The sequence below is a fragment of the Acomys minous genome (genome assembly GCF_964271855.1).
Source record: "Acomys minous genome assembly, chromosome: 3".
NCBI lineage: Eukaryota > Metazoa > Chordata > Mammalia > Rodentia > Muridae > Acomys > Acomys minous.
This window is the reverse complement of record NC_140485.1, coordinates 27,464,304-27,489,523: the sequence shown is the minus strand read 5'-3', so window position 1 is coordinate 27,489,523 and position 25,220 is coordinate 27,464,304. Positions and strand designations below refer to the sequence as shown.

At 53.7% G+C, this 25,220-nt stretch overlaps 2 protein-coding genes across 22 annotated transcripts in view; one reads left to right on the top strand and one right to left on the bottom strand.

Moving 5' to 3' along the window:
• On the top strand, positions 1-21,201 carry MAP1A (microtubule associated protein 1A). Of its 3 annotated transcripts, none has more exons than XM_084774268.1 (7): positions 1-253; positions 1,132-1,233; positions 10,228-10,310; positions 10,519-10,659; positions 10,875-18,978; positions 19,116-19,333; positions 19,429-21,201. In XM_084774268.1, exons 1-7 carry the CDS (start codon positions 16-18, stop codon positions 19,582-19,584), a joined length of 9,042 nt encoding a protein of 3,013 aa, XP_084630394.1. In that variant the 5' UTR covers positions 1-15; the 3' UTR covers positions 19,585-21,201. The 3 variants fall into 3 exon arrangements, with proteins under 3 accessions (XP_084630394.1, XP_084630393.1, XP_084630395.1); XM_084774267.1 differs by having other exon boundaries at positions 19,113-19,333; XM_084774269.1 differs by lacking the exons at positions 1-253; positions 1,132-1,233 and adding an exon at positions 6,993-7,040 and having other exon boundaries at positions 19,113-19,333.
• Positions 21,202-21,667: 466 nt separating this feature from the next.
• PPIP5K1 (diphosphoinositol pentakisphosphate kinase 1) overlaps positions 21,668-25,220 on the bottom strand; it is a 46,058-nt gene continuing 42,505 nt past the window's right edge. For all 19 annotated transcript variants that reach the window (XM_084774294.1, XM_084774276.1, XM_084774295.1 and 16 more), the window contains one exon: positions 21,668-24,043. In XM_084774294.1, coding sequence (XP_084630420.1) covers positions 23,145-24,043 — 899 coding nt within the window. In that variant the 3' untranslated portion in view covers positions 21,668-23,144. The remainder of the gene's footprint in view (positions 24,044-25,220) is intronic.

The following is a 25,220-nucleotide window of genomic DNA, read 5'->3' as shown; positions in this document are numbered from 1 at the left end:
TCCGCGGGAGTTTCCATGGCGACCGAGGCCGGGACCGCGCGGCCTGGCAGCGTTGCCATGGAGACAACTCTGGAGCTGGGGCTCGGGAGCCCCGGCAAAGCGCCGGCTCAGAACCCCGCGGAGCCTCTGTGCAAGGCCGGTGCCACGGTGGCGGCGGCGCGCTGGGACCTACGGAAATACTCCTTGCTCATCGTAATCGGCGATATTGGTACAGAGAGTCAGCTGAGGGCCGTGCGGGCCCACCTTGAACAAGGTGAGCCACTGTCTTGGCTGTCCCGCAGCACTCTATCCATGCATCTCCACCATCTGCTTTCATCTCCCAGTGCACACTTCTGTATCATCCATCTCTGTGCACTTCCCGAGACCTGCGCCCCTGTCACCTGCATCTTCCATGCATGTGTCTCTTGAGCTGCCAACATCTTGCTTGCCCATCCTTCCCACATACCCCATGCCATCCCGCAGTCTCCAGGAGCAGGAGGAGCTCCATGCAGACCCTGGTGTCCCTCTGGTCACACCCCTTTCCCGCAGCGTCTCGACCAGATATTTGAAAGTCCTCACCAGACCCAGAAAAGTCCACGACCCTACCTTACGGTTTCTTCTTTAGGGGGGCTTTTTGAACGCAGGATATACATCTCAAACCTCTGAATGCTGGTAGCCAAGTTGAGAGAGTGACCTTCGTGGCTCCTCAGCTCACCTCCCTCAGCTGTGCCTGTGGCGCAGTGCTGCGGATGGAGCCACCTGCGGGTGGAAGCAAGCCTCCTAAGAGGGTGGAGGTAAGGGAGGGGGGCATAGGAGAGTCTACAATCTAATTTAGCAAGAGGAATCATTATGGAAACCTACAGTATATGCGACTAGACCCTTGGATGTCACGTCTACCATAACTGGACAGCCTCGCAAAACAAAGGCTGCGAGCTCATTTATTAGCGAATTTAGTCTAAACTCTGCTCTTTGCCCTGCAGTACCCACAAAGGGGAAAACGCAGGTTGAGAGATGCACATAAGTACCAGCTATCCTTCGCAGAGGTATTGCTTCCCTTCCCTTCCCTCTTCCAGGAGCTTGACAGTGCTCTCTGCAGTCCCACCAGATGACTTTGCCTAGAGCCCTCTTTTTTTCTCTTTTTTTCTTTCACAGGGATTCTCTCCTGGAACATTGACTTATCGTCCTTTGACTTGAACCAACAGTTGAAACTCTTCATTACCCGGCACCTAGCTCACTTCTCCTCAGAGGTCAAAGGTTAGGACCAGGGTCATTTGTCTCAGTCCTTTGGGTGTGGGCTGGAAGAGGAGAGGTCCAGTATCCAGGGCAGAACTGGCCTTGTGGGAGGTTTGGGTAGTAGGCAGGAAGGGTGGGACTTTTGATGACTCTCCAGCTATCTACACATGCTGTGGATAATCCCCAGCACAGGCTGCAAACACAGCATGTGATGGTAGAACATAATTTGGTCAGGAAGGTCATTGTCAACAAGCACTAAGAAAGTGATCAAATCACTTGCAGGCAAAACCGCAGCTTTTCTTTTTTCTTTTTTTCTTTTTCCTCCTCTGTGCATACCCCAGCTGCCCTGCTTCCCCATATAAACATCCCAGAATGACTCACTCACCTCCCAGACCCTTGTTCCTCACAGCCCACCCTCCAGGATTCCTTTCTGTTTCCTCTTGGCTTAGCCAGCCGATCTTCAGAGCAGAGCAGAATGCTGCTACCAAAGGCTGATCAGATGAGCACCCTCAGATCCAGGCTGGGACAAAGGTCCCCTGGATTTCAGAGGCTCTGTTCTGAGATCGGCTCTGCTGCGTGGGAGAAGCAGTCTAGAAATGTGAGATATGATTTTAGTTAGCATTGTATGGCAGATGTCTACACAGAGAGAGTATTGTGAAAGTCCTACATCCCTTGGTAAAGATGTCGGGCCTCTGGTCATATTATTGTAAATGTTGACACACCAAATCTATGCAACTCTTTTTTTAAAGAACAGGGTCTTACTATATAGTCCAAGCTGACCTTAAACTTGACATATAGTCTAGGATGCTATCAAACTTATTGTCCTCCTTACCTCTACCCCCTGAGCGCCAGGGTTGGAGGCATGTGCCACCCCCTGAGCGCCAGGGTTGGAGGCATGTGCCACGCCCTGAGCGCCAGGGTTGGAGGCATGTGCCACGCCCTGAGCGCCAGGGTTGGAGGCATGTACCACCCCCTGAGCGCCAGGGTTGGAGGCATGTGCCACCCCCTGAGCGCCAGGGTTGGAGGCATGTGCCACCACCTGAGCGCCAGGGTTGGAGGCATGTGCCACGACCTGAGGGCCAGGGTTGGAGGCATGTGCCACGACCTGAGGGCCAGGGTTGGAGGCATGTGCCACGACCTGAGCGCCAGGGTTGGAGGCATGTGCCACGACCTGAGCGCCAGGGTTGGAGGCATGTGCCACCACCTGAGCGCCAGGGTTGGAGGCATGTGCCACGACCTGAGCGCCAGGGTTGGAGGCATGTGCCACGACCTGAGCGCCAGGGTTGGAGGCATGTGCCACCACCTGAGCGCCAGGGTTGGAGGCATGTGCCACGACCTGAGCGCCAGGGTTGGAGGCATGTGCCACGACCTGAGGGCCAGGGTTGGAGGCATGTGCCACCACACTGCTTCCATGTAGTTTTAGAGAACATGAATTCCGTGTAGCTTGATAGTCATTGTCCTTGAACAACAGAATTCACACGCCAACAATTCTCCACTGTTTAGAACAGGAGATGGCCCCCTCTGTCCACTCCTCCAGTCTGACAGACCTTTGGTCATTTCCTCATAGACCGTTTTTCATGAGCCGCTGCTTAGAAGTTGGAGAAAATGAGGTTAACATGACTGAAGCTCCATGATAACACGGAATACATGCAGCAGCTTAGAAAGTGTGAAGCTGGCAGCTTCCTGCTGGGACTGACTTCCTGTAAAACTAGCCACTCACCCTTTTGAGATTGCCTTCTGTAGAGAATTACCCATGTTGTGGCATCCTCCGTTGTTCCGTTGTTCTTCAGATTAGGACAAAGGGAACGTTTGGGAAGAGGTTTGCAGGGAGTCATGCTCTCAGGAACTTCTCAGAAGCAAGCACTGGTGTAGAAGCACCTACTGGTGGCCAGGCATGGTGGCTCATGCCTTTAATCCCAGCACTCAGGAGACAGAGGCAGGCCGATCTCTGTGAGTTCAAGGCCACCAGCCTGTTCTACAAAGTGAGTCCCAGACAGCCAAGACTACCCTGTCTCAAAAAACCAAAAGAAAGAAAGACAGGCCTACTGAACTCTTTAATCTGAGTTTTGCTATGATGTCCTCAAGAGGCTTGGAATCATCCACCCAAGAGTAGAGTTTACTTTTAGCATATAGATTTTGTTTTAGGTTTAGACATTTTCATGGTGGCCTCTGTCCCTGGAGAACAGTGGCGAACTTCCTGGAGCGGGGAACCCACAAAGAGCTTAAGGCAGCCACAGCCCCACCCCTGCTGGCTTCTCTTTCAGCTGTCCCAGCACACAGTCTGCTCAAAACAGCTGCAGCTCTTCCCTTAGCCTCCTTTGAGTGAATAGGCTAAGGTAGCCAAAAGCTGGGGTGAGCTCAAGGAAATACACTAAGTGCCTCCAGACTTGCTTGACCTCTGGGGCTTACTTTATAGGGGAGACCACCATGGCCAAAATAAAAAGGAACAAAATACATTTTACAATGACAGAAAGAGTGCAATTATTCCTAGGGCCCACCCCTGTACATTTATAGTCCCGCCCCAACACACACACAGACACACACAGACACACACAGAGAGAGAGAGAGAGAGAGAGAGAGAGAGAGAGAGAGAGAGAGAGAGAGAGAGAGAAAGAAGGGGCTCTCAGATAGTCAGTGGCCTGGCTCAGCTCCTTCTAGTGGTCAAGTCTGGAACAAAGCTTTAAAGGGTAGCTTTCTGATCAGTCTTCAGCAGAGACTTCCTTTTATAGCTCCTACTTCTTCCTCAAAATCCCTGAATCTTCTAAGCTTTTTTTTTTTAAACACAACTGTAGAAAAACTTAGGAAGCAGAGTTTAAGGCCTGGGGTGTAGCCTAGTGGTAGAGGGCTCACCTAACATGCAGAAGGCCCTGGATCCACAGGGGTGGGGGCAGGGAATGGTGAGCCAACACACTGACGCGTGGCTATGGAGTTTCAATAAAACGGAGACATCTACTGTTGATAGAAAAGGGAGGAATAGTGTTCTAAGATTAGGAAGCACAGGCTAGCCTGGTGTGGTGGCACAGGCCTGGAGTCCTAGCACTTGGGGAGTAGAGGCAGAGGATCATCCTTGGCTACATAGCAAGTCCATGACCAGTCTGGGCTACCAGAGAGACTGGAGAGCTAGAAAGAAGTGAGCAGGGTGGAGAGGGGAAGGCTGAGGAACCCTGTTTAGTCCTCCTGTCTGACTCTGTTTCATTCATGTGCTCAGAGGACCCTACATTAGAGGGTTACATTGTTATCTGAAATGGGAAGGCAGAGAGAGGAGAGAGAGAGAGAGAGAGAGAGAGAGAGAGAGAGAGAGAGAGAGAGAGAGAGAGACACAGACATATGAACAGAGCCCAGTGTGGTGGCACACGCCTTTAATCCCAGCCCCCTGGAAGCAGAGGCAGGCGGATCTCTGTCAGTTCGAGGCTAGCTCGGTCTATAAAGATAGTCCAGGACAGCCAAGGCTACACAGAGAAACCCTGTCTAGAAAAACAAACAGGGGGGGGGGGGAACAGAAGGCAAGCCTCATTTATGGGCATCTTTAGTTTTGGTTTTGTCTGAGGACTTAGGATATTCCAGTGCTAGTCTGGTCTGGGATTCTGATTTAGGGTACTCATCCTGAAACCTTCTACAAAGAGAGAGCTATCGTCACGTGTGCGCATTGCAAGGTTCGGATTCTAGGCAGGAAGAGGAACTTTTTTTGCAGATGAAGCCAGTCCTCACCGCATGGTTGAAGGGTGCCACCAATATACGCATTTACTGGTCCAGAAGGAAAGGTCTGAGGTTGTCTGACTGATTTGTGTAGTGGTGTAGCTCAGAAAGTGGCATGAGGTGTGAAATCAGGGGCTATTAAGCCTGCCTCTCATCTTTGGCTGCTCACCTTTTCAGGGCAGGAGAGAGGGGTGAAGGGCCAAGGGCTTTCTGTCACAAGTGGCTGTGGAGGGAAGGAAAACCAACTGTGACCTGGAACCATGTCCAAGGTGTGGTGTGTGTGGGGTGTCCCTGAGAACAAAGGTGGGCTCTGATTTCAGTTAGGAAATACTATTTTGTTCTAAAGTCACGCACTCTCCAACACTGGGAGAGCTAGAGCCTCCAAAAGCAGAGAGGAGACAGGAGGCTGAAGGCAGAATGAAATAAGAGTGATGTGCCTGGCGGTGGCGGCGCACGCCTTTAATCCCAGCACTCTGGAGGCAGAGGCAGGTGGATCGCTGTGAGTTCGAGGCCAGCCTGGTCTACAAAGCGAGTCCAGGACAGCCAAGGTTACACGGAGAAACCCTGTCTCAAAAAACCGAAAAAGAAAGAAAGAAAGAAAGAAAGAAAGAAAGAAAGAAAGAAAGAAAGAAAGAAGAGTGGTGCACGTGCAGAAGGGAGGGCACCACTGCTCTGTGAGGATGGGAGCTGAGCCTGGTTTACATCCTGTGTGTCTGTCTGTGCAGGTGGCCTCCTAGCCAAATGGCGATATGGCCGCGGCTCTGCTTTGCATCCTGGATCCCTACAAGGGTTCTTCTCCTTCCGTCCCCCTGTTCCTCAGACTACTGGTGACTCAGCTACTCCTCTCCTCTGGCTGTAGCTATAGTGGGGTTGGGGCGGGGGTTGCTGAGAGCAGAGACTATTTTGGCTTCTCTGACCTTCAAAAGCAGTCCTTGGCAGCCTGGAGCTAGGGTAGGGCTGGGACTGGCCAGTGAGTGGGCGGAAAGAGCTGACCACACCCAGAGAGGGTTAATGTGGGGAGGGCAGGATGTGAGAGTAAGAATATCACAGGGCAAGATGAGTGTTCGCTCCAGCTCTCCAGATCTTTCTTTTGCATCTTGGAGGCTAAGGCAGAGGCTGAGTCTAAGGGCACAAGGTCAATATAAGAAGGTTCAAGATCAAGACAGACAGACAGACACAACAAAGCGACAGAGAGAGGAAGGATGAGAAGGAATCAAGACCCAAATAGCCTACAGGGTCATTTCTAACCCAAAGAGTCCTTTATATCAGATTGGTCTATAGAAAGAAAGCCTTGCTTGAGCGTGGGCTCCAGCAATGATCCTTGGTCCTTGTTAACCCCTTCACTGAAAGGCAGAAGCCTCCCTTTCCCTTACACTGCCTCCTGAGAGCCAGGACTCAGAAGCAGTGTGTTGGAGCTCTTACAGCCTTGCGGCAATCAGTACAGAGCTGCATGCAGCTCCCAGGGTCCCTGTGCCCTTCCCCAGAGGGCTCCGGAATTTCACAGTACCCTCCAATCTAAAATGAGACACATTTTTGTCCTCCTTAGTTCCTTATTGGTGTGGTTCATAACAGGGTCCGTCGGACCACATCACTCACCACTCTGACACTGCTCCCCTCACTTGGGGAGTGGGCCGCCTCTTTGTCTCCTGCTCTTGCAGTGACTGAAGGTCACTCTCAGGGTCCATTAGAGGGGAGAGGTAGCAGATGGTTCCTAAGAGGAAGAAAGGGGAGGGCTGTAGCTGGCTTTGCGCCTCAGTGTGTGAGGCTTTGGGCCTTTGGTCGATGCTGAAAGAGTGTATATCTTAACTGAACAGGCTTTGGGGCGAAGGTACTCAGAGCTGCAGGAGGTCGCTCTGGCTCTTTGAACCGCTGGACAGCCCCTTAGCTCCCTCCCCTTCCCCACAGTCAAGCAGAAACACTAGACCGTTGACACTGTGAAGGCCAAGAAACAGTTAAATCTCCAGTGCCTCGTCAGAGACCAGCCCCTCTTCCCCGCCCTGGCACCGCCCTCCCCGACAAGCAGCCCCCCCTCACTCCCACCCCAAGTGCCGCAGACTCTTCCCTGAAGCTGCCCGGCTAAGGCCGGAGCCCACACCGATGCCTCCATGAGGGGCTCCCTCCCACACCCCAGGGTAAGAGCCTAAAGGGGGGGGGGGTATGGCATGGCAGAGGGATGGGGGTGCGGTAATAGGAAGTTAGGCTGGGGGTGACTGACACCTTGTAAATCTGATGTGCCTGGACCTGGGCTAGCCTGGTGGGAAGGCTGGATGGATGGAGGGAGAGAGAAGATTACTAGCTAGGGTTCAGAGCCAGTGGAACCAACAGGGGCTGTGACAGTCCACCTCTGTGCTAGGTGGGGGTGGGGACCATCAGCTGAGAGGCGGCAAGAGAGGGTGGTGCCACTGGCTTTGCCTGGCAACCAGGGCGCAGGAGGAATTTGGGGGCTATGTCTTTAAGGGGAAAACAGAAGAATCTGAGAGGAAGGGGGTTATTTACCTACAGGGAAGGCCCTTGGGTTGTCAGCTACTAGATTGTTGAGCTGCTCCTATTTTGGGGTGAGTTTTTGCCAAGTAAGGAAAGGTGGGTCACACTGTGGAAGAGATGGGAAGGACGGGTCACTAAAACGTGGCATGTGCCTCTTCACAGGCAGACTGGTTTGTTTTTGGCTCTTCCACCCCATTCCCTGTGGCCAGCTTGAGCCTGGGGCTGTAAGCCCCCCTTTGTGGCCTCTCTGAGGCCACTCGGGAGCTCCAGAGCACTGTCTCCTCAGCAGCTGCCCCGCATTCCCGGTCCTGTCAACCCCATGGGTTCCTTTTCTCTGCCCCACCCTCACCTCATCTGTGCTTTTTCCCCCTAAGATAGGGGCTCTTCAGCAGAAAAGCCAGTTTTTTCTCCCTCTCTGTGTGCACCCCCATCCCTACCCCCAACCCCCATGCAGAGGCAGCCAAGAAAATGACTTGTCATGCTGGGGTGGGGGGTGGGGGCGGAGCTGGAGGCTGAGCTCAGCGCGCACACTCACACACACACACACTCACACACTGCGGCAAACTGCAGCTGCCTGAGCACCCCCACACACACCTTCTGCCTCACTGCGGAGACACCTGCCCTCCTGCCCACTCAACGTCACACCCGGCGGCCACCCCCCACCACAGCACCGGCCGCGGGGAAAAGCTCCGGCCTCTAAAAGCTCCGGTCCTCTGCGTGAATACATCAGAGCTGGGGAGCAGAAAAGAGACCCAGGGCTTTCCCCCAGGCTGCGGAGGGACTCGGGGACATAAGGGACTGGCTTCCCAGGGCTAGGCCTGGGGTCTTGTGTCAGGACAGGAAGTGGGATCAGAGGTCTCCTGAGGATACACAAGGAACCGTGAAGCTGCTGAGGGAAGCTGAGGGAAGATGGTAGCTGGAGAGGACACGGCTTTCTGCTCCGCCTAGATTGAAAGTGTGACCTTGGGTTGGGGGAGTCCTAGCGAAGGGTGTTGATCTCCCTGGCTGCTTAAGCCCTGCCCTGCCCCTGCCTGCCTCCGAGGTGACCCCAAAGTATCCCTTGGTTTCCAAGTTCATTGAAGAGGACCCCTGGACTCCTCTTGGGCCCAACATGCCCTGCATAGGATTTGAGTCTCCAAAGTCCTCATTTTCCCCACAGCTGCATTTACAGCCTCTGTGGCCTGATCATGCTACCAAAGGCCCCTGGCCCCAGTCACTGTGTCCCAGCCTCAGAAAAAAAAGGGAGTAGGAATCACAGAAGAGGGCTCTGGGAACAGACTATGAGCCTCCCCTCCCAGCAGCCTCCAGTTTCCTCTAAGGTTAACCCTACAGTGGCTGCAACCCTGCTGACGTGGAGGAGGGTGGGCAGGAGGAGCCCGGAAGATCAGTTACATGAGCATCTGTCTCACCCACCACTTTCTTTACTTTCTCTGTATTTTATGTTAATCTGGAGAAAGCTCTAGGGAGAGTCTGGGGGTGTCATCTTTTTTCCTGTCCTGAGCAATATCTCAACTCTCTCCTTCCTTGTTTCCTGGCTGCTGCTGGTGCTGCTGCTGCTGCTGCTGCTGGTGGTGGTGGTGGTAGTGGTGGTTGTTTTGGTTTGGACTTTTTGTAGCTCTGGCTGTCCTTGAATTCACAGAAATCCACTGCCTTTGCCTCTAGATTAAAAGTGTATACCACCATGCCCAGCTTGCTGTTGTTTTTATTTTTGGTGTGTGTGTGTGTGTGTGTGTGTGTGTGTGTGTGTGTGTGTGTGTACGCACGCACATATAGGTGGGTCAAGGATAGCTTGCAGGAGTTGGTTCTCTTCCCACGTCCAGTCCTGGGGATTAAACTCCAGTGTCATGCTTGGCAGGGCAACACTGGCCCGTTTCTTATTTTTGAACCAACCTAACCACTTGCTTCCTATACCCACTGGCTGAGACAAGAAACTGTTCACAAAGGATAAGTTGGGCAGTGAGCTAGGTGTCTCTGAAGCCTGGGAACAGGAAGGTGACATAGGAGAGGGAGCTGTGAAACACTTGAGAACTGTATGCATGGTTCTAACCGAAGATTTGGCCGAGTCAGAGAACAGAACAGCAAGTTAGAATTTTCTGTCCACTCCAAGAACCGAGTTGCAGCCAGGCGTGGTGGCGCACGCCTTTAATCCCAGCACTCGGGAGGCAGAGGCAGGCAGCTCTCTGTAAATTAGAGGCCAGCCTAGTCTACAAGGTGAGTCCAGAACAGCCAAGGCTAACACAGAGAAACCCTGTCTCCTGGGGGGGAAAAAAACCCCAAAAAACCCAAAACCAAGAACTGAGTTGCCACCTCTGTCTGTCCATAATCTTCTCAAACAGGAATTCTGTCCTTGAACTGGGGAGTGGAGGTGGGAAGGATGGGGACAGGTGGGGACAGAAGCTCCTATCTCTCTATACTGTCTGAGGGCAAAGGCACAGCAAGCTCAGTAAAGACTGCCATCCCAGGAGCCCTCCCTCCAGCTCAGCTCCCCTCACCCCAGTCCCCAGGCAGCGCCAGGAACCTAGTGCTCCTGAGGGACAAAAAGCTTCTTGTCAACAGGGCGGTCTGGGGCTGACGGTCTGGGCAGGGCCTGGGCAGCAGAGGGCGTGGCAGATTGAGGGAAGGGAGCAGTCAGCTTCCGTGGGGCAGAGGAGGGAGAAGCCCTGATGGGTAAAGGCTGAAGGAGGCAGTTCCTAGACCTTACTTAGAGGTTTCCTAGATGGCAGGGTCAAAGTCACTTCTGGTCATTTGCTCTTGCCTCTCCTGTCCCTCACAATGCTTCTCATTTTAAGTCACTACCTACAAACTTCGGAACAAATGCCTACATCTCTCCCTTAGGCCAGAGGACCCTCTGCCACCAGAGTGAGATTCTAGAGACCATCATCCTGGTGAACCCCAATGCAGACAGCATCAGCTCAGAGGTAAGGCCGGGGCCTCGCTGCAGCCCGCCCTCTGTGGCGCCACTACATCTTGGCTACTGTAGGAGCTGACTTGTAATCCTCAGCCACACTTGGGGGGCACCAGTAAGGAGCCTGTCCTTATATTGCTGCATGGGGGTGTGGCAGGGGTTTGCAGTGCCTTTCCCTGGGTTCCCCATATCTGTGCCCTCTCTACCCTCCTCCATTTCAGGTTCACCATCTTCTCAGTAGCCCATCAGCTCACAAACTTCTCATCTTGAGTGGACAGACTTTAGAACCCGAGGGAGACCTTCTCCTACAGACCGGTACCTATTCCTATCAGAACTTTGCCCAGGTCCTTCACAGTCCTGAGGTAAGTTCCCTGCTGAGTGTCTGGGAAGAAGGGGACGAGAGGCAGGATTTAAATTGTGGGGAAAAGGCAAGGAAAGGTCTCGTATTGTTTGACCACCGGGAACCGTGACAGGAGGTATATTTATATCAGAAACAGGTAAAGCTTAGCGGGCGAAATCTGAGTCAGACTAAGACCACTCCAATGACGTGATCAGCTTCTCTCTCCCGTTCCTCCAGATTGCACAATTGTTCAGCAATAGAGACCCTGGGATCCAGGCCTTCCTCACCGTTTCCTGCTTAGGGGAAGGTGACTGGAGCCACCTGGGATTGTCCAGCTCCCAAGAGACCTTGCACCTCCGGCTAAATCCTGAACCTGTGTTACCCACCATGGATGGTGTGGCTGAGTTCTCCGAGTATGTCTCTGAGACTGTGGACGTGCCATCCCCGTTCGACCTGCTTGAACCCCCCACCTCAGGAGGCTTCCTCAAGCTCTCCAAGCCTTGTTGCTACATCTTTCCCGGCGGCCGTGGGGACTCTGCTCTCTTTGCTGTCAATGGTTTTAATATCTTGGTGGACGGTGGCTCAGACCGCAAGTCCTGCTTCTGGAAGCTGGTACGACACCTCGACCGCATCGACTCCGTGCTGCTCACACACATTGGGGCTGACAATCTGCCAGGCATCAACGGGCTCCTTCAGCGCAAAGTGGCTGAGCTGGAGGAGGAGCAGTCCCAGGGCTCCAGCAGCTACAGCGACTGGGTGAAGAACCTCATCTCCCCTGAGCTTGGCGTTGTGTTCTTCAATGTCCCTGATAAGCTCCGGCTGCCTGATGCCTCCCGCAAGGCCAAGCGCAGCATTGAGGAAGCCTGTCTTACCCTTCAGCACCTAAACCGCCTGGGCATCCAAGCTGAGCCTCTGTATCGTGTGGTCAGCAACACCATTGAGCCGCTGACCCTCTTCCACAAGATGGGCGTGGGTCGGCTGGACATGTATGTCCTCAACCCTGTCAAGGACAGCAAGGAGATGCAGTTCCTCATGCAGAAGTGGGCGGGCAATAGTAAAGCCAAGACAGGCATTGTCCTGGCCAATGGGAAGGAAGCAGAGATTTCTGTCCCCTACCTGACCTCCATCACGGCTCTGGTGGTCTGGCTCCCAGCCAACCCTACTGAGAAGATTGTACGTGTGCTTTTCCCAGGAAACGCTCCCCAGAACAAGATCTTGGAGGGCTTGGAAAAGCTTCGGCACCTGGACTTCCTGCGCTACCCTGTGGCAACACAGAAGGACCTGGCTGCTGGGGCCGTGCCTGCCAACTTGAAACCCAGCAAAATCAAACATCGGGCTGACAGCAAGGAGAGCCTCAAAGCTGCTCCCAAGACAGCGGCGAGCAAGCTGGCCAAACGCGAGGAGGCGTTGGAAGAGGGAGCCAAGGAGGCCCGCTCAGAGCTGGCCAAGGAGTTAGCCAAGACAGAAAAGAAAGCAAAAGAACCCTTCGAGAAGCCCCCAGAGAAAGCCTCCAAGGCAGAGAGGGTGAGGGCAGAGTCAAGCGAGGCACTGAAGGCCGAGAAGCGGAAGCTGATCAAGGACAAAGTGGGGAAGAAGCACCTGAAGGAAAAGATATCAAAGCTGGAGGAGAAGAAGGACAAGGAGAAGAAGGAGCTCAAGAAGGAGAGGAAGGAGCTCAAGAAGGAGGAAGGGAGGAAGGAAGAGAAAAAGGAGACCAAGAAGGACGACAAGAGGAAAGATACCAAACCTGAGGGCAAGAAATTCTCCAAACCAGACCTGAAGCCTTTTACCCCTGAGGTCCGTAAGACCCTCTATAAAGCCAAGGCCCCTGGAAGGATCAAGGTGGACAAAGGGCGAGCTGCCCGTGGGGAAAAAGAGTTGTCTTCTGAGCCCCGGACACCCCCAGCCCAGAAGGGGGCTGTGCCACCCCCACCTGTCAGTGCGCCCCGAGAGTCAGCTCTGTCCTCGCCAGAGGACCTCACCCAGGACTTTGAGGAGTTGAAGCGTGAAGAGAAAGGTTTGCTGGCTGACCAAAGGGACACAGGACTAGGCGAGAAACCACTCCCCGTAGATAGCGCAGAGCAGGGACACCCAAGCACAGCCACCCAGGTCACACAACCCTCTGTCCCAGGGCCCGAACAAGAAGAACATGTGATAAGGGAGCAAGAGGTCGCCCCAGACTTCCCCAAGGATACAGGGAGCAAGGACAGAGGCCCAGACTCAGGGGCTGAGGCAGAAAAAGAGAAAGAAGCCTGGGAGGAAAAGAAGCAGACAGAAACAGAGAAGATCCCAGAGAGCGCGGAGGCCAGGGAGGAGAGTGAACCTGAGGTAAAGGAGGATGTGATAGAAAAGGCTGAGTTAGAAGACATGGAAGAGGTTCACCCTTCGGATGAGGATGAGGAAGAGACAAAGGCTGAGAGTTTTTATCAAAAGCATCTGCAAGAAGCCTTAAAGGTAGTTCCAAAGAGCAGAGATGCTCCTGGGGGCCGGGAACTGGGATTCCAGGCCAAGGGGCCCGAGAAGGAGGCATCATCGTTCCTGAGCAGCTTGGCCACACCTGCTGGAGCCACCGAGCACGTCTCTTACATTCAGGATGAGACCATCCCTGGCTACTCGGAGACCGAGCAGACTATTTCAGATGAGGAGATCCACGATGAGCCAGAAGAACGCCCGGCCCCGCCCAGATTCCTTACAAGTACCTATGACCTTTCTGGGCCTGAAGGTCCTGGCCCCTTTGAAGCCAGCCAGTCCGCAGATAGTACTGTTCCTGCCACCTCAGGCAAAACTTACGGGGCGCCCGAGACTGAACTCACTTACCCTCCCAACATGGTCGCCGCCCCTTTGGCTGAAGAGGAGCATGTATCTTCGGCCACGTCAATCACCGAGTGTGACAAACTCTCTTCCTTCGCCACATCGGTGGCTGAGGACCAATCTGTGGCTTCACTCACAGCTCCCCAGACAGAGGAGACAGGCAAGAGCTCCTTGTTGCTCGACACGGTCACAAGTATTCCTTCTTCCCGCACTGAAGCTACTCAGGGCTTGGACTATGTGCCGTCAGCTGGCACCATCTCACCAACCTCTTCATTGGAAGAAGATAAAGGCTTCAAGTCCCCACCCTGTGAGGATTTCTCTGTGACTGGGGAGTCGGAGAAGAAAGGAGAGGCTGTCGGGAGAGGCTTGATTGGGGAGAAAGCTGTGGGAAAGGAAGAGAAAAATGTAACAGCATCTGAGAAACTGCCCAGTCAGTACACTGCCATGTTTGGTGTCCCCGGACATGCCCTACACCCAGGGGAGCCAGCCCTTGGAGAAGTGGAGGAACGGTGCCTCAGCCCAGATGATAGCACAGTGAAGATGGCGTCTCCTCCACCATCTGGCCCACCCAGTGCCACCCACACACCCTTTCATCAGTCTCCAGTGGAAGAACAGTCTGAGCCTCAAGACTTCCAGGAAGACTCCTGGGGAGACACAAAGCACACGCCAGGTGTGGCCAAGGAAGATGCTGAAGAGCAAACTGTCAGGCCGGGGCTCGAGAAGGACGTACCAGAAGAAGGGACAGTACCTCTGTCCAGGAGCTCCCAAGCCCAGGATGCTCCTGTCAGCATTGTTGGGGATCAGACTGGCTGCACCATTCAACTGTTTCCAGAACAAGGCAAAGCAATAGTGTTTGAGAGCGGAGAGGCAGGTCCAATTCTGGGAGCAGGAGCCCTTCCTAGGGAAGCGAAGGCACCGCTTGAAGAACCTAGTGAACCTCAGAGAGATGAGGTACTTCGGCTCACCGATCAAAGCCTTTCCCCTGAAGATGCAGAGTCCCTGTCGGTCCTCAGTGTAGTCTCCCCAGACACTGCCAGACAAGAAGCCACCCCCAGGTCCCCCTGTAGCCTGAAGGAGCAGCATCTACACAAAGACCTTTGGCCAATGGTATCCCCAGAAGACACTCAATCACTTTCTTTCTCAGAAGAGAGTCCTAGCAAAGAGACATCTCTGGATATCTCTTCCAAGCAGCTCTCTCCAGAAAGTCTTGGCACCCTCCAGTTTGGAGAACTAGGCCCAGGAAAGGAAGAAAAGGGGCCTCTGATGAAGGCTGAAGACGCCTCTTGCTACCCAACTCCTGTGTCCGTTCCAGAGCCCCAGGTAGCCACAGTGTCACCTCCCGCAGCTGCTGCCACTAGAGAGGCAGATGTCACAGATGAGAGCCCTGCTGGAAAATTACCCGGCAGCTCTTTGTCTCACTCTGCTCTGTCACCTGGGGAGGTCACAGGCCCTGCTGGACATATCATGACATCTGATAGCTCCCTCACCAAGAGTCCCGAGTCTTTGTCAAGTCCCGCTGTGGAGGACCTTGCCGTGGACTGGGAAGGCAAAGCTCCAGGGTTGAGAGACAGAGCTGCTGAGCGGAAGGAAAAGGGACTTGAGCTAGAGCAAGAGGCCCTGCAGCAGAAGGGCCAGGCCCTTCAGGAGAAGGTTGCTGTCGAGCAGGACTCGGTTGTGCATCAGAAAGACGAGGCTCTAGGTGCAAAGGAGAAGTGTGGAGACCAGCAGGCTCAGATGTCAGGACAGAAAGGCGGAGCCTCGGACCACCAGGGTGCAGCCGTGGAGCTGGACAAGGGGCCTGAACCCAAAGACAAAGACCTAGAGCGAAAGGACCAGGTCCCAGGAGAGAAGGACAAGGCATCAGAACAAAAGGACGCAGCCCCGCTACAGACCCAAGCCGCTGAACCAAAAGACCGAGAACAGGAGCACCAAGATTTAGATCAAAGAGACAAGGTCTTAGAGCCAAAAGATGAGACCCTGGCAGACAGAGGATTAGAACAGAAAGATGGGACTCCAGAGCACAGCACCCATGAACCAACGCAGACAGACGGAGCTCCGGGACAGAAAGATGATGCTAATGGAAAACAGAAGGATGAGGTCTCAGAAGACAAAGGCAAGGTCTTAGAACAAAAAGACTGGGCCCCGGGGAAGAAGGGTGCTGCGCTGGACCAAGACAACAGGCCTGCTGAACAGAAAGATGGGGCCCCACAGGAGGACAGAACTCAGGGCCAGAAGAGCTCGTTCTTGGAAGATAAAACCACGACACTGAAAGAGACAATCCTTGACCAAAAGACTCCAGAAGAGGCCAAGGCTGTGGAGCAGCAGGATGAAGCTGTCCTGGAGAAGACTAGCGCTTTGGGGCTGGAAGAGAGCCCTGTGCAGGGCGGCAAGGTTCAAGAGCAGGAAGAGCGATACTGGAAGCAGCACGATGTGGTCCAGGGATGGCGAGAAACATCTCCAATCAGAGGAGAGCCAGTTGGAGAACGGAAGGAGCCGGTTCCAGCCTGGGATGGCCAGTCTCCTGAGCAAGAAGTCAGGTATTGGAGAGACAGAGATGTAACCCTCCAGCAGGACGCTTACTGGAGGGAGCTAAGCTGTGAGAGGAAGGTTTGGTTCCCTCACGAGCTAGATGGCGAAGGAGCCCGTCCACGGTACTGTGAGGAGCGTGAAAGCACTTTTCTTGATGAGGGGGCAGAGGAACAAGATGTGACCTCGTTGCAGCACACTCCCCGGAGCCCCTGGGCCTCAGATTTCAAGGACTTCCAGGAGCCCCTGGCACAGAAGGGGCTGGAGGTGGAACGCTGGCTTGCCGAGTCTCCAGTTGGCCTGCCACCGGAGGAGGAGGACAAGCTGACGCGCTCTCCCTTTGAGATCATCTCCCCTCCATCGTCCCCACCTGAGATGACTGGACAGAGAGTCCCACCAGCGCCAGGACAAGAAAGCCCTGTCCCAGACCCTGAGTGTACACCACCTATGAGGAATGAACCTACCGCCCCTTCATGGCTAGCTGAGATCCCACCGTGGGTACCTAAGGATAGACCCCTGCCTCCTGCGCCCCTCTCTCCAGCTCCAGCCCCCCCGACATCTGCCGCAGAGTCACATACTCCTGTGCCCTTCTCCTGGGGCGTCGCCGAGTATGACAGCGTGGTGGCTGCTGTGCAGGAGGGGGCAGCTGAGTTGGAAGGTGGACCATACTCCCCACTGGGGAAGGACTATCGCAAAGCTGAAGGGGGGAGGGAAGGCGAGGGTGGGGCTGGGGCTCTGGGCAGCAGCTCCTTCAGTTCAACAGTCCCAGAAGCTGGTGAGCGCAGCCCCACCCGAGACACAGAGCAGACTGAGCCAGAGCAGAGAGAGCCCACGCCCTACCCCGATGAGAGGAGCTTTCAGTATGCAGACATCTACGAGCAGATGATGCTTACTGGGCTGGGCCCTGCTTGCCCCACTAGGGAGCCACCACTGGGGGCATCTGGGGATTGGCCCCCACGCCTCTCAACCAAGGAGGAGGCTGCTGGCCGCAATACGGCCTCAGAGAAGGAGCCTTCCTCTCCTGTCTCACCCAAAAGCCTCCAGTCTGACACTCCAACCTTTAGCTATGCAGCTCTAGCAGGACCCACCGTACCTCCCAGGCAAGAGCCTGAGCCAGGGCCCAGCGTGGAGCCCAGCCTCATCCCTCCGGCAGTGCCCCCTCGTGTCCCTATCTCCCTGAGCAAAGACCCGAGCCCCCCTCTTAACGGAAGCACGATAAGCTGCAGCCCAGACAGGAGGACCCCATCTCCAAAAGAGTCAGGCCGAGGTCACTGGAATGACAGTACTAGTGATTCAGACCTGGAGAAAGGGGCTCGGGAACAGCCAGAGAAAGAGGCCATGTCCCCAAGTCCCCATCACCCCATGCCTGCAGGCCACCCCTCACTGTGGCCTGAAACTGAGGCACATACCAGCCTTTCCTCAGACTCACACCTAGGAGCTGTCAGACCAAGTCTGGACTTTCCTGCCTCAGCCTTTGGCTTCTCCTCCTTGCAGCCTGCCCCACCTCAGCTGCCCTCTCCCGCAGAACCCCGCTCGGCACCCTGTGGCTCCCTTGCCTTCTCTGGGGACAGAGCTCTGGCCCTGGTTCCAGGAACTCCAACCAGAAGCCGGCATGATGAGTACCTGGAAGTGACCAAGGCGCCCAGCCTGGATTCCTCACTACCCCAACTCCCGTCACCCGGCTCTCCTGGGGCCCCTCTCCTCTCCAACCTGCCGCGCCCTGCCTCGCCGGCCCTGTCCGAAGGGTCATCCTCTGAGGCTACCACACCTGTAATTTCAAGCGTTGCTGAACGCTTCCCTCCAGGTCTAGAGGCTGCTGTACAGGGTGCTGGAGACCTGGGCCCAGGAGCAGAGACAGCTGCCCACAGCCTCTGGGACCTCACTCCTCTAAGCCCGGCACCTTTAGCGTCCCATGACTTGGCTCCCGCTCCAGTCCCAAGCCTGCCTGGAGACACGGATGATGGCACCCTGCCTTGCCGCCCGGAGTGCTCAGGGGAACTCACAAAGAAGCCAAGCCCCTTCCAGAGCCCCTCTGGAGATAGTGCCGCCAATGGCCCGGGAGAATACAGCCCCAACTTGCCAGGGCTTGCGGCAGCCAAGGCAGAAAAGGAAGAGGCGGAGGCCTGTCCTGCTTGGGACCGAGGGTCCTGGCCCGAGGGAGCTGAGAGGAGCTCCCGGCCAGATACACTAATCTCATCTGAACAGCAGTTGCGTCCTGGGAAGAGCTCCGGGGACCCACCCTGCAGTCTTTCTCCTGAAGTTGAGGCTGGACCTCAGGAATGTGCTACAGAGCCCCGCCCCCACTGTGGAGAGCTTTCTCCCTCATTCCTGAACCCACCTCTGCCCCCATCCACAGATGACAGTGACCTTTCTACTGAAGAAGCTCGGCTGGTAGGAAAAGGAGGGCGGCGCCGAGGAGGAGGGAGGCCAGGGCCCACAGGGGGGCCATGCCCTATGGCTGATGAGACACCCCCCACATCAGGCAGTGACTCAGGCTCCTCACAGTCAGATTCTGATGTCCCGCCAGAAACTGAGGAGTGTCCGTCCATCACAGCTGAAGCAGCCCTGGACTCAGATGAAGATGGGGACTTCCTGCCTGTGGACAAAGCTGGGGGAGTTAGTGGAACCCACCACCCCAGACCTGGCCATGACCCACCCCCAGCCCCCCAACCAGACCCTCGCCCATCCCCTCCCCGACCGGATGTTTGCATGGCTGACCCCGAGGGGCTCAGCTCAGAGTCTGGGAGGGTTGAGAGACTACGAGAAAAGGTGCAGGGACGACCAGGGCGTAGGGCCCCGGGCCGGGCCAAGCCTGCATCTCCTGCTCGGCGTCTGGATATTCGGGGGAAACGGTCACCTACCCCCGGGAAAGGGCCTGTGGACCGAACATCCCGGGCCCTACCCCGACCACGCAGCACTCCAAGCCAGGTCACCTCAGCAGAAGAAAAGGATGGACACAGCCCCATGTCCAAAGGCTTAGTCAATGGACTCAAGGCAGGATCCAGTGAGTATATCAGAAGAGGGAGACACTGGGTTGGAGCAGACGTGGGCTAGCTAAAGACTCCAGCTGTTCAGGCAAGTGGGGAGCGACCAAGATTTGTTTGTTTGCTTTTACAATGCATCTGCTCGTCCTTACAGCAGCCTTGGGCTCCAAGGGCGGTTCCGGCCCTCCTGTGTACGTGGATCTTGCCTATATCCCAAACCACTGCAGCGGCAAGACTGCTGACCTGGACTTCTTCCGCCGAGTGCGTGCATCCTACTATGTGGTCAGTGGGAACGACCCTGCCAACGGCGAGCCAAGTCGGGCTGTGCTGGATGCCCTGCTGGAAGGCAAGGCCCAGTGGGGGGAGAACCTTCAGGTGAGTAGCAAGAGACCGAGGCAGAGGCGACAAGGTCCTGTCTCCGCTTATCTTTCCTTCACATTCTCACCTCAGGCATGTTTCCTTCCTCTCAGGTGACTCTGATTCCCACTCATGACACGGAGGTGACTCGTGAGTGGTACCAGCAGACACATGAGCAACAGCAGCAGCTGAACGTCCTGGTCCTGGCTAGCAGCAGCACTGTGGTGATGCAGGACGAGTCCTTTCCAGCCTGCAAGATCGAGTTCTGAAAGACTCCCCCTCCCGTCCCCAAGGATCCACTCCCACTGCTCATTTAGAGAATGGCTACTGCTGAGTCCTTTGGGGTTGAGGGAAATGGAGCTGGGTAGGGGGCGATGTCGTGTTGTAAGGACTTGGGCTAAATGGAAGGTACTGTCCTTCCCCTCGTCTGTTCCAAAACCAAAGCTAATGAGGGGGGATACAAAATGATGAAAGGTCATCTGATGCCTGAAACCCCTAGTCCTAGCGCTGCCAAATGTTGGTGTTGGATGAAGTTGGGTTTCAGAGAAATTAACCCCTCCCTGCCCCCTGGAACTTCATTATTTATTGGGCACCCCAGAAAGGATTGCCAATCATTTACATGATGTAGGGAAGGCCACTGTTAGTAAGGCGCCCAGAGCTGAGCCCTTTTCCTCTGTCTCCTACAGCCTACCCACCAGGGTCTGGGTTCCAGCGAGGACCTGGGGGCGTGTGGCTGCTATACTGTCTTATTGCTTCCCTCAATATCTGAATGTCTCAATCCAAAACTTGAAGCTCTTTAGACCAAGAACTAGAGAGAGGAAAAAGGAGCTCATCTCTCAGCCCTGCTTCATACCACTTACAACCTAGGGCTGTGCCCAGACCAGGCTACCTGGGCAGCACAAAGGGCAAGGAGAGCCCCAACCCCAACCCAAGCCCCCTGATCATTTAGTCTTCACCTACCCCATCCCAACAATCCTGATTCCTTCCCATCCCCTGCTTGGCTTCTCTGCATGTGGTCATCTGCTATGGCCTGGTGTGTAATGGGTTAAAAATAAGCCACTGCCTGACATCCACATCACACTTTAGCCATGTGTGACTCCCCAACATTCCAACCCTCTGCCATCCTACAGCTGAAATGGGAACCCTGGCTGCCTCTCTAAACCTGAACTCTTGGACAGAGGTTCTAGGAAGTGGAGGCTGGAAAGCAGGAGGGAGGAGGGGACAGAAGAGAGGAAGCTGAGCCATAGCTTCACTCCTGAGTGAAAACAGGCTGAGCATCCTACTACAGGACAGCACCTCGCCCCAAGCAAGCCAGTGAGGAGCCCTGCCAGACCCCGCTGGACTAACAAACCCAGATGCTCATAGTCCCCGGGGCTTGTCGCCTTTGCCAAGCCAATGGGAAACCACAAGGAGCCCACCTCATGTCGTTCCTAGCTCCCCTCTCCCCACTGCTGTGCTCTGCTCCCCCCACACTTCCCTGCTACAGTTCCCAGCTGCTGTAACAGAGCCACCTCCAATTCCAACAATAAACCGAGTTCATTGCAGATGGTGTAGTGCTGCTTAGGCTTGTCCCGACTCTCCACACACTGAGCTGTCCTGGCTTCAGCCAGCATTAGCCTTTATCCTGGAAGACTCCTGATTATTCGAACCCATCCAGGACCCAGGAGAGCCAGAGAACACATGATGGGGGAAAGGAGGAAGTGATTAGGAACCAGCATCATTTCTGGAAAGAAACAGGTGTGATGCTGTATGCCTGTGATCTTAACACTCAGGGTAGAAGTAGGAGAATCAGGAGTTTGAGGGTAGCATGAGCTACAGTAAGTTCTGGGCCAACCTAAGCTTCATAATGAGTGAATCCTTGTCTCAAAAACTAACAAACAAACAAAAACCCCAAGGCACTGGAGAGATAGCTCAGTGATTAAGAACGCTGGCCGCTCTTCCAAAGAGGCTTCACATGGCAGTGTCCAATTCTCCATAGCTCCAGTTCCATGGCTCCAACACCCTTTCTGGCCTCTGGGCACTAGGCATGCATGCAGTGTACAGACATACATGCAAGCAAAACACCCATACACATAGAAATAAATAAAAAAATTAAAAATAAAAAATTCTGAAAATGGTTTTAAGATGTGGGAGCCTATAGCGGGTACATATAGTGGGAACATAAACATTTGGCTTAAGGAGTGGGATCTACATCCTAGGGGGTCCCCAGAAAACTCTCAACTTTTTGATTGACTGTCCAGTGGATGAAAGCTACATTTAACCCCCTCAATAAAACCCTTTATAGTCTTAGATATGTCATGAGTGGTCAGGTTATAAATTTGTATATAGTAAAGGGACCTTCAACCAAGCGTCGTGGTGCATGCCTTTAATCCCAGCATTCGAGGTAGAGGCAGAGGCTGAGGCAGAGGCAGGCGGATCTCTGAGTTTGAGGCCAGCCTGCTTTACAAAGTCTAGGACAGCCAAGGTTACACGGAGAAACTCTGTCTCAAAAAACAAACAAAAAAGGGAACTTCTGCTCATCTCAAGTGTCCCCAGGTCCTCTGACTCACGCTCCAAGGCAGCAGAGTAAGACGTTAGAGGCTGTTTTCTCAGGAGCTGGTGAGAAGGCAGGTTGCCTCTGCTGCTTCAGAGCTCAAATCTCTTCCAATCACACTGCCCAACACTCTGCTCAGTAAAAACACCTGGGGCCGAGCACTACAGGGACTCTCTGAGCTGCCAGGCTTCTGTACTAAAGCCAGTCCGCTCATCTACTATAGTTTCTGACTGACTCAGTGACAGACACAATTGGCTTACGTAGTCATTTTGAGGTCACAAAGGCATCACCACCCATCGTTCTCATTGCTTTGTATTTATTGAGCACTCGTAATGTTCCGGCCCCTGACTCCGATGCCTGTGTCATCCACACCCACTCCCATCCCTACATCTTTGGGAAAAGCTTCATATCACATATGGTCCTAAAGACACATGATAGAAGGACAAACCTCTTGGGGACCCTGGAGTGTTTGATCTTTGGCCAGTCTGCCCCTGGCAAATACAGAAATATATATGTTTATATATATATATATATATATATTAAATCTTTGCTCATGTCTGTACAACATTGATCTCTGCTAATTGCTTAAAATAGAACTTGATTCTCTCTTCTATAGCATCTTCTAAACTCAACAGCCTCACAACAAAAGGAGGCCTAGCTTCATAGATTGATCCAAATCTCCCAGAGCATTCTAAGTGTCACTCTGAAGTCACATAGCAATCTAATTTCTACTTTCCTCTAGAGTCGATGTCCACAGGAGCAGGACTAGGGCAGAGGGAGCACTTGGCAATTATATGGAAACACCCACAAGCCCAGTCTAAACCACAAGTGGCCACGACAGACATTTTTGAGAAGGGAACTCTGTTTTCCGGGCATGTCAGGTGGCTATCCTGGGCTTGCCTGTGATAGTGGAGACCAGAGTTCCCTTGAATGCACATGTGGTCTGAGGGTACCTTAAAAGGTTGTGACTATTTCACTCAACAAGTAGAGACCCTGCCACCTTCCACTGCTGTCCCTCCAATGGTATCTTCAGCAGTTACGTGGCATTTCCGTGAACGATCTACAGTTTCCCACTCCATGGCCAAGGGAAGAGCCGACAGCTGTACTGAACATAAATCGGCTCCTCCTCAGGCATAAGCTCTGGCATAAGCATGTTTCATGCCAAAAGACCTACTTCCTCGGACAGCTCTGGTGTGAGCCTAGGCCTTGTTCTGGGCTTTTTCTGTGTGCTATCCAACAGAGAGGCTGCTGGCTCAAATGGCTGGCAGAGTGTGACACCAATGAGAAAGCGACTAATTACATGTTGCTGGTGGGAAGGGGTGAGTGCTGGTCGTGGGCCAGAGACTGGACTTGGGGGACAGCCGCCCTAGGCAGCTCGTCAACCACCTCAGGGACCACCCCAGAATCCTGATCAGTCTCCTCAGAGACCTCCTGAGCCTGCAGATCAGCCTCCTCAGTGAGCTCTCGGGAGGGTTTGTTGGCCTCAAGGATGTCTTGAGGTAACTCTGTGATAGCAGGGTCCTCCTGAGCCAGCATGCCAACCTCCACAGAGAACTCCTCGCATGGCGGGCTGATCTCTTTGGGGATCTCTGGGGTTGGCCTGCCAATTTCCATAAGGGTTTCCTGGATGGTTCTACCAGCGTTTACAGAGAATCCATGGACCATCCTGCCCAGCTCTACCGAGACTTCCTGGTAGAGCTGGTTACTCTCTTCAGGATTGTCTTGACAAAGCTCGCAAACTTCCTCATAAACTTTCTGAGAGAGTTCCCAGCATGGCTGACATGAGTCGGTAGCAGGGTCATGGTTTCTCAGCAACAGCTGGCTGACGTCTGGGACCTCCTGGTTACGCTGGCCAACCTCCTCAAGGGTGTCATGGCACAGCTGGGTGACGTCTGGGACCTCCTGGCTTGTCTCGATGACCTCCTCAGTGATACCCTGGCCTCCTAGAGGGCAGATTTCTACAGGTGTCTCTTGAGGGGGCTGATGTGGCTCAGCAAGCTTTGGCTGTCTTTCTATGGAGAACTCTTGTGTTCCATCTCCAGCAGTCTCCTGGAGCAGCCCAAGGCCTCGGTTTTCTCCTGTCATGTGTGTATTTACACAGGACTGGTCACTGAAGCCAAAATGTGAGTTTCCATCCACTGCTGTAGGAGAGGAAGGGCCAGCACTGGACACGGTGCTGGAAGGACCACTGCTGTCTATAAAGCAAAGTCAGAGGGTCAAGTCAAACAAGCTGGAAGATGCAGAGCTATCTGTGCATGCACACTAACGATAGAACACATCTGCGTTGCTGCCCATGTTTTGGAGAAGGAGGGCCCGAACTCTTCCTCTCTGTGGTAGATACATGATACAGGGCAGGAATGGTCACACTGGCCTCAATGCTAAGGCTCATCTAAGATTCAGGAGAATGACACCTCTTCACCTAATTTTCACAGATACTCTCTGATCCCAACAACGAATTTCCAAGGCTCCTCCTTCCTACTTTGGATGCATGTGAACATTTTGTCTCAATGGTTCATAATCTGTTACACATCAAAGCTATGGGAAATACTTAAATACTGACTATCAGCTTCCATCTCCATAATTTCTAGTTCTATATATATAGTGTAAAGATATGGATAGGCAGAAGGGGAAAAGATGAGGACAATATTACTTTGTTGGAATATTCCCAACTGAAGGGACCGTGGGTGTGGCTCAGTGGTAGAGTGCCACCTACCATGCACAGAACTCTGGGCTCAGTACTCAGCAGTGCATAAACCAGGAATGGTGGTGCACATCTGTAATCTCAGCACCGGGTAGGTAGGAGGATCAGAAGTTCAAGGTCATCCTCAGCTATACATAGCAAGTCAAAGAAAAGGCACGAGACTGTGTATTGAAACAAAAACAAACAAGAAAGAGCAGCTCTTTTGTTTTTGTTTTTGTTTTTGTTTTTTGTTTATCTTTTTCTCTCTTTGTAGCCTTGGCTGTCCTGGACTCACTTTGTAGACCAGGTTGGACTTGAACTCACAGTAACCTGCCTACCTCTGCCTCCTGAGTGCTGGGATTAAAGGTGTGCACCACCACGACCTGCTGAAGAATGACTTTCTTTTTTTTTTTTTTAAAGATTTATTTACTTATTATGTATACAGTGCAGGCCAGAAGAGGGTATCATGTCACATTACAGTCAGTTGTGAGCCACCATGTAGTTGGTGGGGATTGAACTCAGAACCTCTAGACCTCTGAGCCATCTCTCCAGCCCCTGAAAGAACCACTCTTAATTGAATGTGATGGTTGCCTTTTGTTAGGTACCCTTCTTCCCCCCCCCCCCCCAGACAAGGTTTCTCTGTGTAGCCTTGGCTGTCCTAGACTCACTTTGTAGACCAGGCTGACCTCGAA